The sequence below is a fragment of the Eublepharis macularius genome, chromosome 16, assembly GCF_028583425.1.
Source record: "Eublepharis macularius isolate TG4126 chromosome 16, MPM_Emac_v1.0, whole genome shotgun sequence".
Taxonomy (NCBI): Eukaryota; Metazoa; Chordata; class Lepidosauria; order Squamata; family Eublepharidae; genus Eublepharis; species Eublepharis macularius.
Window position 1 is genome coordinate 18157195 of NC_072805.1, and position 16063 is coordinate 18173257.

Here is a 16063-nt window from a genome sequence, read left to right on the forward strand (position 1 = left end):
AAAAGCTTTGGCTGTGACATTTGAATTATGAGGGGAAAGAGGGAGCTACTGCTACCCAGTCATTCCTAATATCAGAGAGCCAGTTTGGTGTAGTGGTTAAGAGCACGGGACTCTAATCGGGAGAACCGGGTTTGATTCCCCACTCCTCCACTTGCAGCCAGCTGGGTGATCTTGGGTCAGTCACAGCTCTTCCAGAGCTCTCTCAGTCCCACCCACCTCACAGATGTAAACCGCTCTGAGTGGGCATTAAGTTATCCTGAAGGGCGGTATATAAATTGAATGCTAGTATTAGTTTGCTTGTAAAAGGAGGGCCTTTTTGGTGGCAGCCCTTTCCCCCTTTTTCTTGAGTTGCCAGGGCAGAAGAAAGAAAAGCCATTCTTTGGAATTCTTTTGCTTCTGCATTCTCTCTGGCTGGACTTATCTAATGAATATGACCCCATATTATCCTCTTCATTCCACCACAGGATTATAAAGTTCATGATCACTTGCATTTTTTGCACAGACTTGTAACGAGCTTTTGCCCATGTCTGAAACTAAGCTTCTACTAGCCAAAAGAAAGATGTATCTTTTCTCTTGGAAAGCTTTCAGCAGTTAGTTCTCAGACCTGTCAAACAGATAAGTTCTTTGAACCACCTGTTTATCAGTACATTTATTTATATAGGGTTCAATATTGCTTTGCAACTCTTCATCAAACACACAGGCGCCTGTCTAGAGTTTATTTCACTTTATTGAAAATACACCCTAGTTTTTTAATGAAGCAAGTAATTAAAATATAAATGGTTATTAATATAAATCCTATAAAAACAGAACACAGAAAGGCAATAAGAAATAAGTTTGCTAACATTTCCTAATAAATTCCAAGTTTAACATAATCAAAGTTTCTATGAAATGCATAGGTAAAAATAAATTCTCACCTAAATTCTCTCAAGAGATTTCTTCCATCAGAGCTCTGCCATTCTATCTGAATTTGCAATTTTTAAGTCATCATATGCAAATATCTAAGGTCTATTCACATGATAGCACAAACAAACGATAATTGGTCTGATGCTTCATTGTATATTCATAGTTTCTATTGTATAACCTTCCAATTAGTAAAAAATGACGTTATACTCAAACTTGCAAAACAAAACTATAAATCTCTGAGAAGTGTCATAAAAAGTTAAGCTGAGAGATCGCTATTGGTTGAATCTCTGATAGAGGAACATTAATCTCGATAGAGTCCACTATTTTAATTAACTGTCAAAAGATTAAAGCACACCTGTTAGAATTACCTAACACATAGAAAAAACACATAGACGGTTCATGCAAAGTTTGAAAGTTCATCTAGAATACAAATGCTTAGCCTAATATTGCTCAGTATTGATTATTGTCATGTTCTTTTATCTATATTGGTGCAACAGACGTACTCGGTTGAGATAGAACACAAAACCATGGTTTATTTTAACAATGTTTAACTTGTGAAATCAGAATCCAGATCACAGGCAATCTTGGTTTGTCTCGGAATATGTTGGCGTGAGACTCCCATTTCCTAGCACTGTTTTCCTTGGCTTCAGAGTGAAACAATCCATGATCAAGCTATGATGTCTGTGTTTGTACAGCACATAAAACCACGATTAACTATGGATAATAAGCCAACTTGAGATCATAGTTTGAGGGGTATTACCTAAGGACCCTTTCACATGGATTCTTTAAGTCACTTTGGTTTTTGAAGGCAAATGGATTTTTTTAAAGGTTTCACACATCTTAAGGATAAAAGGCAACAATTAAAAAAGAAACATTGGAGCGAAACAGGTTTGAGAAAGCCTGGACTACAGGAAGACAGAGCTTTATCCTTAAAAGAGGCCCCATTTTGAATCTCCACTCTGCCATGGAAGCTCATTGGGTGACCTTGGGCCAGTCACACCCTCTCAGCCTAACCTACCTCACAGGGTTGTTGTGATGATAAAATGGAAACGAGGAGAACAATGTAAGCCACTTTGGATCCCCACTGAGGACAAGGGCAGGGTATAAATACAGTAAATAAATAAATATAGACAAGTGCTCAAGTGGCCCACTGAATTGTAAGTTCAGTGCAAACCTGAACTTACATTTGAATCCACTCTGCTCCCCAAAACTGAAACTTTGGAGTCAGATAACTTGCTTGGAAATCCCTAGGATTGTTTGAGGACAAATATGGATGCTCGATTTCAACCCTGTTCTGGTTTGGATGGACTGTTTTGGAGAGATGACTTGGTATTTAGCAAGACCTCTGGCAATCTTGAAGACAAGATTTTCTGGAAAAGTCAATAATGCTAGGAAAAGTGGAAGGGTAGTAGGAAAAGAGGAAGAACTAAAATGAAATGGGTTGACTCAATAAAAGAAGCCACGCCCTCCAGTTTGCAGGATAAGAAATGCCGTGTTTTGATACCTGCTCAGTATGAGCAAAAATGGCTGGTGTGACTTGCAGGGACGTTCTGATCAGGTTTCCAAGTCTTCTACTCTGTACTTCCATGTTTGCCATGGAGACTCCATGCAGTCTGTGGCCCTTCCTGTCTCAAGGGTGCTTTAGTTTTCCTAGAAGGGCCCAGTGCTTGTAACAGAGCATCTCTTTCCAGTGTGGGCCAACCAGACAATGAAAGACATCTCAGAGCTGTAGCTTTTACGAAGAGCCTTGATTTGTGACTGGAGTGATAGTCTCCAAAAAGTAACCAGACATTGGGCTTTGGTGCTGGGCCACAGGACTTAATTAATTGTCTTTAATAACAACAACAACAACATTTGATTTACATACCGTCCTTCAGGACGATTTAACACCCACTTGGAGCGGTTTACAAAGTATGTTATTATTATTTGAGCTCCAGGAAAGAAATCATAACTAGAGATGGGCACAAACCGGGAGAACAGCGGCTTGTTGCGGTTTGTGGTTCGTAGCATTTCACGAACCTTGAACCACTAACTGCATGAAATTGCCTGGTTCGCGAACTGGTTTGTTTGGTTCATGAATACGTCATTTCCGGGGTAGCAGAAGGTCTGCAGAAAGCCCATCCCCCCCATTGCCTAGGAAACTGATTGATTGGCGCCAGGCTGTCTGCAGTGACAAACCAACAAATGAACCAAATGAGGCAGCCCAAAAATCATCACAGTTCATCACGGTTCATCAGAAATGCCCTCCGACGAACCGATGGTTTGCGAACCAAAAAACTGCCTGGTCCTTGACGAACTTTGTTTGATATTTCGTTTTATGCCCACCTCTAATCATGACAGCAAACATGAGTAGCCCCCCCTCTTTTGTTGTGAAAATAATATTTTCTTACCTGCCTGGAGAATGTGCAGGCATGCTGGGTTTTTGCACGTGCAGGCCAGGGTGAGGGTGGTGAAGGTGGTGGCAGTGGCACCCCCACGTGTGTTATCTGCCAAACAGATAACAGGTGGAGAGGTGAGGCTTCTGGCTCACTTGGCACGGCATCTGGGAGAGCGATGTATGCTCATGGAATCTCATCAGAGGCACCCTGCGGAAATAGAAAGGTCCTCTGCAAAGGGGCAACTTGAGGGTGGTGTACTCAGATATTCACAGCACAATGCTTTCATAGTGTATGCTTGTGCATTGTGCTCTAAATGTACCTGTCCTCTCCTTAGTACACATGTGCACACACAGGGAGTAACCAGCTGTCTGTAGTGGTTATTTGCAGGCCGCATCTCCGTCAGAGCTAAGCTACAAAAGACAAATTACATGAGGAGGAGCACATGAAGGGAGTTGCAAAGAGATCAGAAGGCTTTGTCAATTTCCCCTCTCTACAGGGCCAGCAGAGATTCTCCTTAGAGGCAGAGGAGTTAGCCATGTTAGTCTGTGGTAGCAAAATCAAAAAGAGTCCAGTAGCACCTTTAAGACTAACCAATTTTATTGTAGTATAAGCTTTTGAGAATCAAGTTCTCTTCGTCAGATGCATGGTACAGAAACTGGTCAAATATAGAAGAGGAGGGGGGAGGGGAGGAGAGAGAAGATGCAATTAGGGGGGAGAGGGAGGGTGCAACCAAAAGATTCCTTTGCTAGTAAATGTAAACATCTCCTTTTGGAGTGGGGATCAGTTGGCTTTTGTGAGGCTTCAAAGGAGTTTGCCATGTTAGTCTGTAGCAGTAAAACAGCTAAACCATCCAATTCCAATGCAGTATAAGCCTTCGATAACCACAGCTCTCCCTGTCAGATGCATCTGACAAAGAGAACTGTGGTCCCCGAAAGTCCATGCCAGGGGCCACTGGGCTCCCCCAGACCCCGCCTCTGTAAAGGAGATCTGTTACCTGTGATAATGTGATAACCATTCATAGTCCCTATTCAGTCCCAGCTTAATAGAGTCAAATTTGCATATGAATTCCAATTCAGCAGCCTCCCGTTGGATTTTGTTTTTGAAAGATTTCTCCTCAGAGGGAGGGTTTGTTAATTTCCTTTTTGCCTCCAGAAGGATCTGCAATTTCACCTCTCCTTCTTGGAGACAAAAAGAAAATTAACAAACCCTCTGAACAGATCTCCTTGGCTCTGTAGAGAGAAGAAATTGACAAAGCCTTCCAATCTCTTTGAAAACTCAGCTTCCTGACTAACATTGTGACTCCGTTCACGTGCTCCTCCTCGTGTAAGCCATCCCTTGTAGCTTGGCTCTCAGTCCCCACGATCGCCATTCTCTCCCATGCACACACCATGTTTTTTTTTAATTATTAAGGGCTCACTAAAGTACTTGCTTGACCTTTTGTTGACCCTCCATAGTAACTGATTGGCCACTGTGTGAGACAGGAAGCTGTACTGGATGGGCCCCTGGTCTGATCCAGCACAGCTCTTCTTACGTTCCATGAAATAACATACTCGTTCCCAGCTCAGCTCCCTTTTGACCCCATTTTGCCACCAATAAAGTAAAATTCTAGTTAGTCTGAATGTTACCGGCTTATCTGGCAACCCTGTTTGAAGGAAGGGTGTTACATTTTGGTGGAGTAGATGTAATACAAAAGGTGCATAATCAGTCATGGAAAATTGGCTCTGAACCAGCCCCTGTTGTCAATGCAAAGCTTGTGTTCTTGGATAGTAAAACGAGTCCCTCCTTTGTCCCAATTTTGACAGAGGTGTGTGTGTAGTTCTCACCTCTGAACATAATAATACTAACAATATTCAATTTATATACCGTCCTTCAGGACAACTTAACGCCCACTCAGAGCGGTTTACAAAGTGTTATTATTATCCTCAGGGCAATCACCCTGTAAAGTGGGTGGGGCTGAGAGAGCTCTGAGAAGCTGTGACTGGCCCAAGGTCACCCATAGTTCTAAGAAGCAGAAATGTAGCGAGTCAGGTATAAAACTTTTTTGTGTCACTTCTACCCTTTGGTGATCTGAAACCTGGTTTAGCAGGAAACACGGGACGCTCATGTTGGGGAAACTTTATCCAGCCACTCTTTGGGGAAACATACCCCTGGGGTACAGTATGATAAATAATTGTGGGGACCTGAAAAAAGGAACCCTCTCTGATCATTCTTCTTGGAGTTTCTGGCTAAGTTATTTTATTGCACACTCTCTCTGCCCTGATCTGGTCTTACAGACGCTATGGGGAATAACCCCTCACACACTTTGCTTCCCATCTCTAGTTGCCTAGTCCCTCTCTCGCATCTTTCTTGCCATTTCCCCAGCCTCTCAGCAGCTACTCCTTCCCTACCAGGAAGTCAGTTTCAGGTAGGTAGCTGTATAGGTCTGCTGTAGAAGTAGCAGGATTTGAGTCCAGTGGGGCACCTTAGAGACCAATGAGATTTTCAGGCTATAAACTTTCAAGACTCTTTGAAAATCTTGTTGGTCTCTAAGGTGCCCCACTGGACTCCAATCCTGCTCTCTTTCCCTTCCAGTTCCCCACAAGCAATTTCAATTAAACTGTCTTGGGGTGTGCCCGTGGCTTTTCCGCTGCTCCATCACGTTAGCATTTGGGGCTGTATTCCTGTCTGGAACATTTGCAAGACCTTGGCTGCCACAAGATGGTTCAGCCTGGACTCGCCCAAAAACAAGGAAGGGAGGCTTCTTTGCCCCAAAGCTTCTTTAGTCAGTTCCCTGCATCTGCACCATGAGGCTGCCTGGACCCTGTATTATGCTTGTGTAGTGGATAGTTAATAACAAAGGAAGGAACCACAGTGTAAGATAAACAAAACAAAAAATGCCAAAGCTGTAGCCGAAACCATGTCTCAATTCACCATGCACTGTATGACAAAGCCAAAACTGCATACAGAAATTTGGAAAAACTTGCATATTGAACAAAAAAAGTATATACAGAACAAAATACATCCTGAGCAGAGAAAAGATCTTGCATGCAAAACAGAAATTCAAAATACAGCAAGTCTTGCATACAGAGCAGAAGTTACTGCCTTTGTCGTGCTATATGCTTTGGCATTTTTTTGGACAGAGCACCTGCTTAGAGATTTCCCCAACTGAAGCGCTAGCGTGTCTGGCTCAAAAGATTTGGGGAACAGTGCAGAGAGACAGCTGTGGCCAATCTGAGCGGCAGGCCGGGTGGCTCAGCAATCTGACTCGGTAGAAGGCAGCGTTGTGTATTGCTTTGTCTTTTTCCTCCCTGACGCCTGTCGCTCTCACCCCTTTCTTATAAGTTTGCAAGTGCCGGTGTGTGCAGCCGGCTGGTTGCACGACAACTGACCTTATGTGTGTCGCACTTGTACTGTAGTATGCCCCCGATGACTACAGTGGCTTCGTTCAGCTCAACGACCAAGCCAGGAGTGTGTTACAAGCGCCGAAAGAGTGGGTCTGTTTGTAACTATTTGTAACCTCCAACGAAGGTAAGCTTGGCCTGGCAGCCGCGGAGCCTTCGGGGGTGAATGGACAAGGGGGGAAATGATGGGCCTGGTGTGGGGGGGTTGGAAATGATTTGTTTCGCATTGGCCTTTCCCAGCTTGCGTTGAGGGCTTTGCCTGCTAACATTCTTTGCCCCCTTGCTTTTGCACCATGCATGAATCAACTAACCCGGTGGTGCCAATGACGGGGGCTGGGTTTGCTTGAGAGGCATGGGGGGGTGGGTTACATGGCTGCTTGGCAATCTTTTGTTTTTTTGAGAGGTGCTCCTGGTCAAGCGGTTGTGATTATATTTACCACTTTCTGGCAATCTCATTTAACAAGACGCTTCTATTCCTATTGTTGGCCATAGGCCACTTAAGGCAAAACAATACTCATCTAACTTTGGGGTGTGATGGGGCTTGAGAAGTGTTAATATTTCCAATAATTGTGGTGGTTTTCTTCCAATTTACCATGCCATGTGATATTTAGAGAAAACAGTTTTCCGCCCTAAAAGTATATATTCTTGAAGACAAGAGTGTTTCTGAACATGCACAGTGTATATTTTTGGTCCTCCCCTCCAACATTGAATTAAAACTGGTGGCTCCTAGAGCAGGTGACATAGGGGAAAAAATATGGGCACAAAGTATGAGTATTTAAAAAGAAAAGCGCTACCCAAACTTAAAGCCAAGCACCTGGCAAACGTGCAAGCAGAACGCCAGTCGAAATGACTGCAGGAAGCCAAGAAATGGACCTGGACAGATTCCAGGGTACCACAGAGTGGGATTACATTGCCAAGTTCTATTTAACTGGAAGTTTGAGAGCTACTGCTGTATGTGTGAGCGTGTGACCATACTCTTCTTCACAAGCATGCCATGAGTATCCCTTGCTGCTTGCTAAAGAAATAAAATTAAATTGAAAAATAAAACAGAAACTGACTTGTTTAAAAAAATGTTTTGCTAGATTGTCCAAAACGGGGAATATCACTCTTTCAAGGGCCCCAGTTTTCTAGCAGAGAAGAAACAGCAATGGCGCCGAGTCGGAGTGTGATGAGTTCTGCTTCTCTCCTCTTAGTCCTTTCCAGAATCTCTTACACACGCAATCAATTAGGAGAGGAGCTATGGCTCAGCAGGTGGCGTCCATGCAGCTAGAAGGTTACAGGTGGCAGTTGCTGGGACAGGACCCTCTACTCCTGTGACCCCCCCCAAAGCAGCCACTACAGAGCTAGTGCAACCAAACAAGCACCTAAAAGAGCCCCAGATTCTTGAGAGCGCAGATCCAAAATAAGAGGAAATCCACCTGATTAGCTTTTCCTGCACTCAGTATGGATTGCTTTCATCCTCTGCAATCAGTTGTTGCCACTGGAGAAGCTGGGAGGGAGGAAGCTCGGAGGGGGGGGGGGCGGTGATGGGTCTTTTCCTATACCTCATAACTTCAGCCAAGTGTTGCGGTTCTGTGGCCGACTGGTGTGGTTGCATTGTCCCAGCTATCTCCCTGCCAAAACCAACTCTTTAACTTTCCTGCTTCCTCTACTTCCTTAGGACTTGTTCACACATTGCATTCCCTTTCCTCCCTGGTACATGCACAATATTTTGATATGCACCTCTCCAAGTGCATTTCCAGCCAGTCAGGGGGTTGGCTGCTGCTGCACCCCGTCAGATGTGGCCAGTGCATGAAATCTCATAATGCAAAGCAGCCTAATGTGGGAATACACATCTGGAGCTATAATCGGATAGCGAACCTTCTACGGTGGTTTTATTTAACCTGCAGTTTTAAATAGCCATCAGATAACATAGCCCTGCCTTTATCTGCATTTTAACTGTTGGCTTCCCCTGCTGTGACTTTCCTCCTGGCTTATTTGTGTGTACCCACGTTTACCCACAGGCGTAATAAATGCCGGATACATCAATTGTTTGAAAAGAGTAAGGATGACAGCTTTTTGCCACAAAGAGGAAAGCCAAAATTCCAGTCTTTGGAGTCATTAAAAGGATTGTAAAAGTTCCTCCCATTTTTTAGTTTTAGGAAAAGTTTGTGTTTTATTTGGAGGACTATAAAAGGGGTAGGGATCATAAGGTCTAAAAGACAAGTTCCCCTGTTCATTTCCCCCCCCCAGTTCCATTTATGATGTAACATTGTTGGTGCAACATCTGCATTTTGGATATTCCCTGTCTCTGAAGTAATAAATATGTATATTTATTAGGTGCTCTTCCAAAGACCCTACATTTTTCCAGCTCTCTAAGTTTCCATGTTTCTTCATGAATGAATTTTTTTTCAGAGTTATCTTTGATTTTTACTAAGTATTTTTTTTCTTTTAGGTGTCTCAATAGTCTCTCTTTTTAGCCTAGAAAGTTCAGTCTATCTCAGTTGTTTTAATTTTCTGGGTCTGTATTTCTCCCCATCCCAGTATGCTATGTTATACAGAGTTACTGCAGTCTGCACCCACTCATTAATAACCCTCAAATTTCTCAGTCACTATGTCTAATTTTTCCTCTAGTTTCTCATCTCTCCCCCCCCTTTCCCTTCCACTCTAATTTTGTTGTCCAGAATTGTATTACTTTCCTGTAAATTGTCCTGCTTTCCCCCATTCTTCTTTCTCTGACTGCCCTCTCTGTCCCTGCAGCTCCACGCAGATTCGATCCTTCTGCTTTACAACTTCAGTGGGCAGCCCAGCGGAGAGGCCTTGGTCACCTTCCCCAGCCTGGACTCGGCGAAGAAAGCTGTGGCCGAGAGGAGCGGAAATCTCTTGGGCGGCCACTGTGTAGAACTCTGCCTGATCTAACCAACAGACTCCTTTAAGGGGGGGTGACTAAAAATTGGTGCCTTTTAGGAAGAAGTCTTCCCCCACCAAAGTGCCTTCTCCCCCTGATGCAATGGGACAAATATCCTTATAAATGGCTTCAAGTGGAGGGGGGAATACACCAGAACACCACCATCCTCCACACACACCCTCCAGAGAACTAACGTTGTAGTGCTAGAGTGCTTGATTTTAAGATGGTTGCTCTAAAAATCCCCACCCATTGAATTGGGGCACAATGGGACTGCACTTCAGCAGAGGTGCCCATGAGGGCCTGCTGCTATCATCATTATTTTTAATTTTATGTATCAATTTGGAGTGGAAGCCGAAACCGACATTTCCTTCAAATTTTCAATTTGCTTTGAAACCAGTCTTGCCAAAAGGGCTCTCTTTTTAGAGGGGGGGGGGATGCCCCTGGAAGTCGCCATTCTTTCTCTCTCGAACTTGGCCTGGCAAATCGTATTAATATTTTTGTTACTTCCCAGAGCTGAAGAGCAGCTTGAAAAGCTGCATCCAAATGGAGCGAGGGGGAAGCTTTTCCTATTTTTTTTTTAATAAAAATTTCTTTGCGGGGTACAATGCAAGTAAATAAAGCCATATCTGTCTCCAAATATTCAGACTGCCAATCTGTGAGTCAAACCAAACAAAAAAAAAGTTCAGAATTTTAAAACTCTCACTAGGACAAGAATGGCACATAAACTCTGAGGACTAGTAAATTATATATTTTGTTTTATTTAAGCATCATAGCGCTCAGATACTATGTTAAAAAACTTTTTTGCTCTAGTCTATGTGCATGCCATTTGTTTACAATATTAAACTATACTTTATTTGTATATTATGAAGCCACAAGGCAACCCTAAGTCCAAGCTAGTGCATGGTTTGTTTGTTTGTGTGTGTATGTATATACATGTCCAAAGAATTTAGTTTTTATGTTGTGTAGTGCGTGTGCTGAAACATCTATTGTAGAAGCACTAGATGATTTTGTTTTTACTGTGCCTTTTGATGCAAGATTTTCTCAAATGTGCAATAACAGCAGAGGAAACCAGAAAGGAGCCTGTTTTCGCAAGAGGCTCTCAGGTACCTGTGAACACAGGGAATTTTTTTTTTTGTTGGAGTGTGCAAACTCTTAGTACTTAAAATGGAATCGCCGCCACTTCCTCCCCCTTTCCAAATGATGATGTATGCTTCTTATATAACAAGAAATAAAACAAGATGCTTGAAGAAATAATGTTGGCTGTATTAAATCGCTCAGCATTTTTCAATTGAAAGCTGCAGAGGAGTTCATGCACCGGGAATGCACTGTAAGATGATTGGCAGTCATATTGTCTTTTTTTGTGAAACTGATGATCAGGTACAGTGATTTAGAGCCAAGCCACAAGTGACGAATGACACTTGCCTGGCAAGTGAACAGAGTCACGTGTATTCTTCCCTGTTCACTTGCCCTCCACTTGCGCTCCACTTGATCAAGTGGAGGGCAAGTGGAGGGCAAGTGAACAGGGAGGAATGCACGTGTGTCTGTTCACTTGCCAGGCAAGTGTCATTCGTCACTTGTGGCTTGGCTCGTAGTTGCAAAACTGAGTTTTGTGAAATGGGAAGTCCCTGGTTCAGGTCTTACTTCTGCTACATCAGCCATGATGGCCAATGTGGTGTAGCGGTCTGAGAAACTAGGCTTTGGGAAACCAAGGTTGGAATTCCCACTCTGTCATGGAAGCTTGATCAAAATGGGTAGCCATGTTAGTCTCTCTGTAGCAGCAGAAAAGAGCAAGAGTCCTGTAGCACCTATAAGACTACCAAAATTTGGGATAGGGTCAGAGCTTTTTTTCAGTGGGAATGCAGTGGAACGGAGTTCCAGCACCTCTTGAAAATACTCAACAATAGCACATGAAAATAATATTATTTCAAAGAATCCTGTGTGTTTCTCCCTCATTTCCCTCTTGAGAGTTCCGCCACCTCTTTTCCCAGAAAAAAAACCCTGGGTAGGGTATGAGCTTTCGTGAGTCACAGCCCACTTCTTCAGATACAGCTAGAATGTGAGTCCATCCAGGGCTTTTTTTCAGCTGGAACACAGTGGAATGGAGTTCCGGCACCTCTTGAAAATGGTCACATGGCTGGTGTCCCTGTCCCCTGATCTCTAGACAGAGGGGAGTTTAGATTGCCCTCTGCGAGGGCAATCTAACCCCCCCTCTGTCTGGAGATCAGGGGGTGGGGACACCAGCCATGTGAGCATTTTCACCGAGGGTGATTTAAACTTTAAAAAACTCCCCCCCCCCCGTTCCAGCTGACCCAGAGTGACCGTCATTGTGCGGTCCTGGGGGCATGCGCGCACTTTGCACATGCGCATGTGGTACCAGGGGCACTACCTCCCACCAAGAGTTGCCCCCTGTGCTGGCTACCCACTGAGTTCCACCACCTCTTTTCCCAGAAAAAAAGCCCCGAGTCCATCTATCCTTATATCTTGGAGAGTGGAGTGATTTCAGATGCTGAATAACAATAGCAGGTAAATGACAAAAGCCGGTGAATGACGATGGCAGGCATGATTGGATAGGGTGGGGTATGCAGAGGGTGGGGAGTGAAGGAATCAGCATTGGTAATGGAAGCTTACATACTAGTATGTTCTGGTTTTGAGATACTGAAGAATTTGTGCTAAAAGTACCAGAGAATTTGTGCCTCCACTCCACCCCACTCCGGAAGGAAGCATACTGAAATTCTGCATTTGACCATGGGCCATCCACACATACTGTGTAACCCTCCTCAAATTCTGTGTTTGACGATGGGCCATCCACACACTCTGTCTAACCCTCCTCACAGGGTTGTTGTGTGAGACAATAGAGAAAGGGAAATTTTGTAAGCGACCTTAGGCCCTCACTAGGGAGCAAAGGAGAGTATAAATGAAGTAAATCAGTCCCACTTCTCTCTTACCCTACAACACAACAGTGGTAACAGAAATCCTGACAAGCAACCCTGTAAGCCAGGTCTCTGACGGCTTGTGTGTCAAGCGCTTTGAACACTTGGAAGCTCTATATAAAGGGAAGAAATCACAGGCTATAGCTTTTGAAAATTCAGGCTCTACAGAGGGATAGCCAAGCAGAGACTGAAAGGAGGGAGTGGAGTATCTATGCTATTGAAATTTGTCAAGCTTTTTATCAGAATCATTGCATTGGATCTTATGGATCTCTCCAACCTAGGGGAGGTGCTGTCATCTGCTAGCAGAATGGATCTCCTGGATCCAACCCTCATTTTATATACCACAGCATAACCATAATGTTTACAAGGCAACATCCACTCAATTCTGAAGCGTGATAGGTGACAGAGCAAGCTCTTTGGCAAAAGGCCTGCTCCTCCTACAACTAAACTACAAAACTTACGCAGAATCACAGAATAATGTCTACAGACGGGCTGCCAACTCCAGGTTGGGATGTCCCTAGAGATTTTGGGGGGTGGAGACTGGGGAGGATGAGATTTGGGGGAAGAACATCAGTAGGGTGTAATGAATGCCCAAGAGTCTCTCCTCCACAGCAGCCATTTGATAGCTGTAGTTTGGAGATGAGTGGTAATTCCAGGAGATCTCCAGGCCACACCTGGAGGTTCAAACAATAGAGGAGACCCCCTCACTGAGGAACATAATCATAAACTGTCGCTTTTATACACAATAGTTTTCATTTTTACGATATAATATATTGACTCGTGCAATGAAGAATAATAAAGTGCTAATGTGCTCCCAATAAAATAGTAACAGTCCAAGATACTCCACTGCAACAACCTTCTTTTATCCAATAAATACTGCAGCACTTTAAATATATGAACTTTGCGGCCACTATTTATGATATATGATATTTCTGAATAATGAAAAATAGCATGTATAAAAGTGATAGTTTATTATTATTTTCCTCAGTGAGTGGCGTCCCCTCTATTGTTTGAATCTTGGTTGGACCAAGATTTCCTTTCTATTGAATTTGCATACCTGAAGGTTGGCAATCGTATTTGCAGAACATGCCAATTGAGGGGATTTATATAATTAATTCAGAATGTAGATATCTTAAAGCCAGAGAATACTAGTGTTTATAGAGTCACACAATAAAAACAGTGAGTCCTGAGAGTCCTGAGCCATCACTTCCCACCTCCCGCAAGAAGCTTACTGAAATTCTGTGCATTTTTACAGGATAGGTTGAAGAAGCCCATCTCTCAGCTGCGGAATGTACAGGATATAAGATGGTTCCTCTTTGGTTTGTGACTTAAATTTCAAGGGTAGAAGCAGGGCTTTTTTCGGGGAAAAGAGGTGGTGGAACTCAGTGGGTTGCCCTTGGAGAAAATGGTCACATGGCTGGTGGCCCCGCCCCCTGATCTCCAGACAGAGGGGAGTCGAGACTGCCCTCGGAGGGCAGTCTCAACTCCCCTCTGTCTGGAGATCAGGGGGGGCACCAGCCATGTGACCATTTTCAAGAGGTTCCAGAACTCCGTTCCCCTGCGTTCCCCCTGAAAAAAAGCCCTGGGTAGAAGGAAAACAAAAGGATGGCTGGGAGGGGCGGGGAGGAGAGGTTATAGTAAGCCCGGCTTACTATACTATTGGCTCCCTCTCAGGGCCATATTAACCCATGGCCGGGCCCCTAGGCTTTCAGGTATTTTGGACCTCCTCTGGCTCTTCAACCTTTCACCCCACTACAGCTGACCGCCTGACCCTGGTATGGTAGGTGCTAGACAGCAGTACATAGCCCTGTATCCATTTTGAGGGGGGGCTGAAGAATTCTATTCACAATTTTTAAAATATTTTTTATTGCGTGAGTAGAACTCTTCAGGAAAAAACATTTTGGGGATATAATTGTTCAATACTGTAATATTTTGAAGTGAATAAAAAAGTATTGTTTATTAAAAATACATAATTTATGGATAATTATTTTAATATAAGAGACAATTTGTTTCACTTCAGTAAGGAAGCAGTTAATTATTAATAGAAATTATATAAGAGAATCAATTAATTGTAATTTATGCGGAGGTGTGCCTCAGCAAGAAAAATTGATGGGCTCCTAGTTCCTGCGGGTCCCCTAGGCTTCAGCCTAGTCATCCTTATGAATAATACGGCCCTGCTCCCTCTCCCCATCTTTTGTGTCAGAGAACCATGGTCGAATCCACATTCACCCATTACCTGCATGTTTATCGGATATCTTCCGTTTGCCTCCAATCCGCGATTTTTTCCTCTTCGTTCACATTCCTGCTTCCAATCCGTCTTTCTCGCGCGTCCCTCCGGTCACACGGCCGCTCGAAAACCGCTTTTTTGGGGCGGGACCTTTTTTCCCCACCCATTTTTTTTTATGTTTTGAGTGCACTTTTCCGTTATTTCGATCTTGCCATATAAAGAAACATCATTGAAGATAATGATGCCTCTCTTTCCCCCACTGACAGCACTGATGGCTCTCTCCCGTTTCTTTTTTGGAAATTTGGAAGCATGTGGGAAGCTTTCGTGGGCATTTCCTATGCAGGACAGTTCAGTGCCTGAATTTTACTGAAGTTTCACTTTCTTGGAGTGTCATTATTTCGATATTTCATAATTTCGATATTACAGTAATATAAAATAAAAAAAAACAGTTAAAAAGGAAGTTTCGCGAGTCCGTTCTGAGGGTGGATTCACCCCAAAATGATTTTTCAAATTACCAGATTTGATTCAAAAACAGCATAATCAATAAAGCCAATGCTATGAAGTCAAAAACAGTCTTTTGCAGACTACGGAGCACTTGCAAGTTGAATCAGCCAATAGGAACTCTCGGAACGGCCGGAGAGACAGGAAGGGGGGTGGTTTTTAAAAAAAACGCGTAAATTGCGCATTGGCCTGTTCACGGCCACTGTGAAACTCCCGTTGAAAACCTGTGACCACATATTCGGGAGAAATGCGAATGAAATGCGTCTGTTTAATGAGGTAATGTGACCGGCACTAGGGATTGCGTGGGGAATGCGGGGAACATGCGACTTAGAATGAGTAATGTGGATTTGACCCATGTATGTATTTGTACTCATGGCAGAGGGAAAGTGTACAGTTTCGTGTAGTGGTTAAGAGCGTGGGATTCTAATCTGGAGAACCAGGTTTGATTCCCCACTCCTCCACGTGAAGCCAGCTGGGAGACCTTGGGTCAGTCACAGCTTCTAGGAGCTCTCTCAGCCCCACCCACCTCGCAGGGTGTTTGTTGTGGGGATAATAATGACATACTTTGTAAACCGCTCTGAGTGGGTGTTAAGTCATCCTGAAGGGCAGTATATAAATCGAATGTTGTTGTTGTTATTGCAGTAAGATCTAAGTGGGAATACAGACTTGTGTGAATAAGCCATTAAAGGAAACAGTCCCAAACAGCATAACCCCAAGCAGGAGTCCAGGGGCACATTAAAGACTAACAACATTAATTCCAGCATGAGCTTAAATGAGTCAGAGCTCACTTCTTCAAAGAAAGAAAGCCATTCTAAAATGCATATCATAAAGCCATCCCGCCAGTAGGTGTCGTCTTT

At 43.7% G+C, this 16063-nt stretch overlaps 1 protein-coding gene across 2 annotated transcripts in view; it reads left to right on the top strand.

Annotated features, from left to right (window-relative positions):
- ESRP2 (epithelial splicing regulatory protein 2) overlaps positions 1-10796 on the top strand; it is a 79703-nt gene extending 68907 nt beyond the window's left edge. The window contains exons 16-17 of one of the 2 annotated variants that reach the window (XM_055000291.1): positions 6677-6788; positions 9401-10796. In XM_055000291.1, coding sequence (XP_054856266.1) covers positions 6677-6766 — 90 coding nt within the window. In that variant the 3' untranslated portion in view covers positions 6767-6788; positions 9401-10796. The remainder of the gene's footprint in view (positions 1-6676; positions 6789-9400) is intronic. The other variant, XM_055000290.1, reaches the window with a different exon arrangement.
- Positions 10797-16063: the final 5267 nt, after the last annotated feature.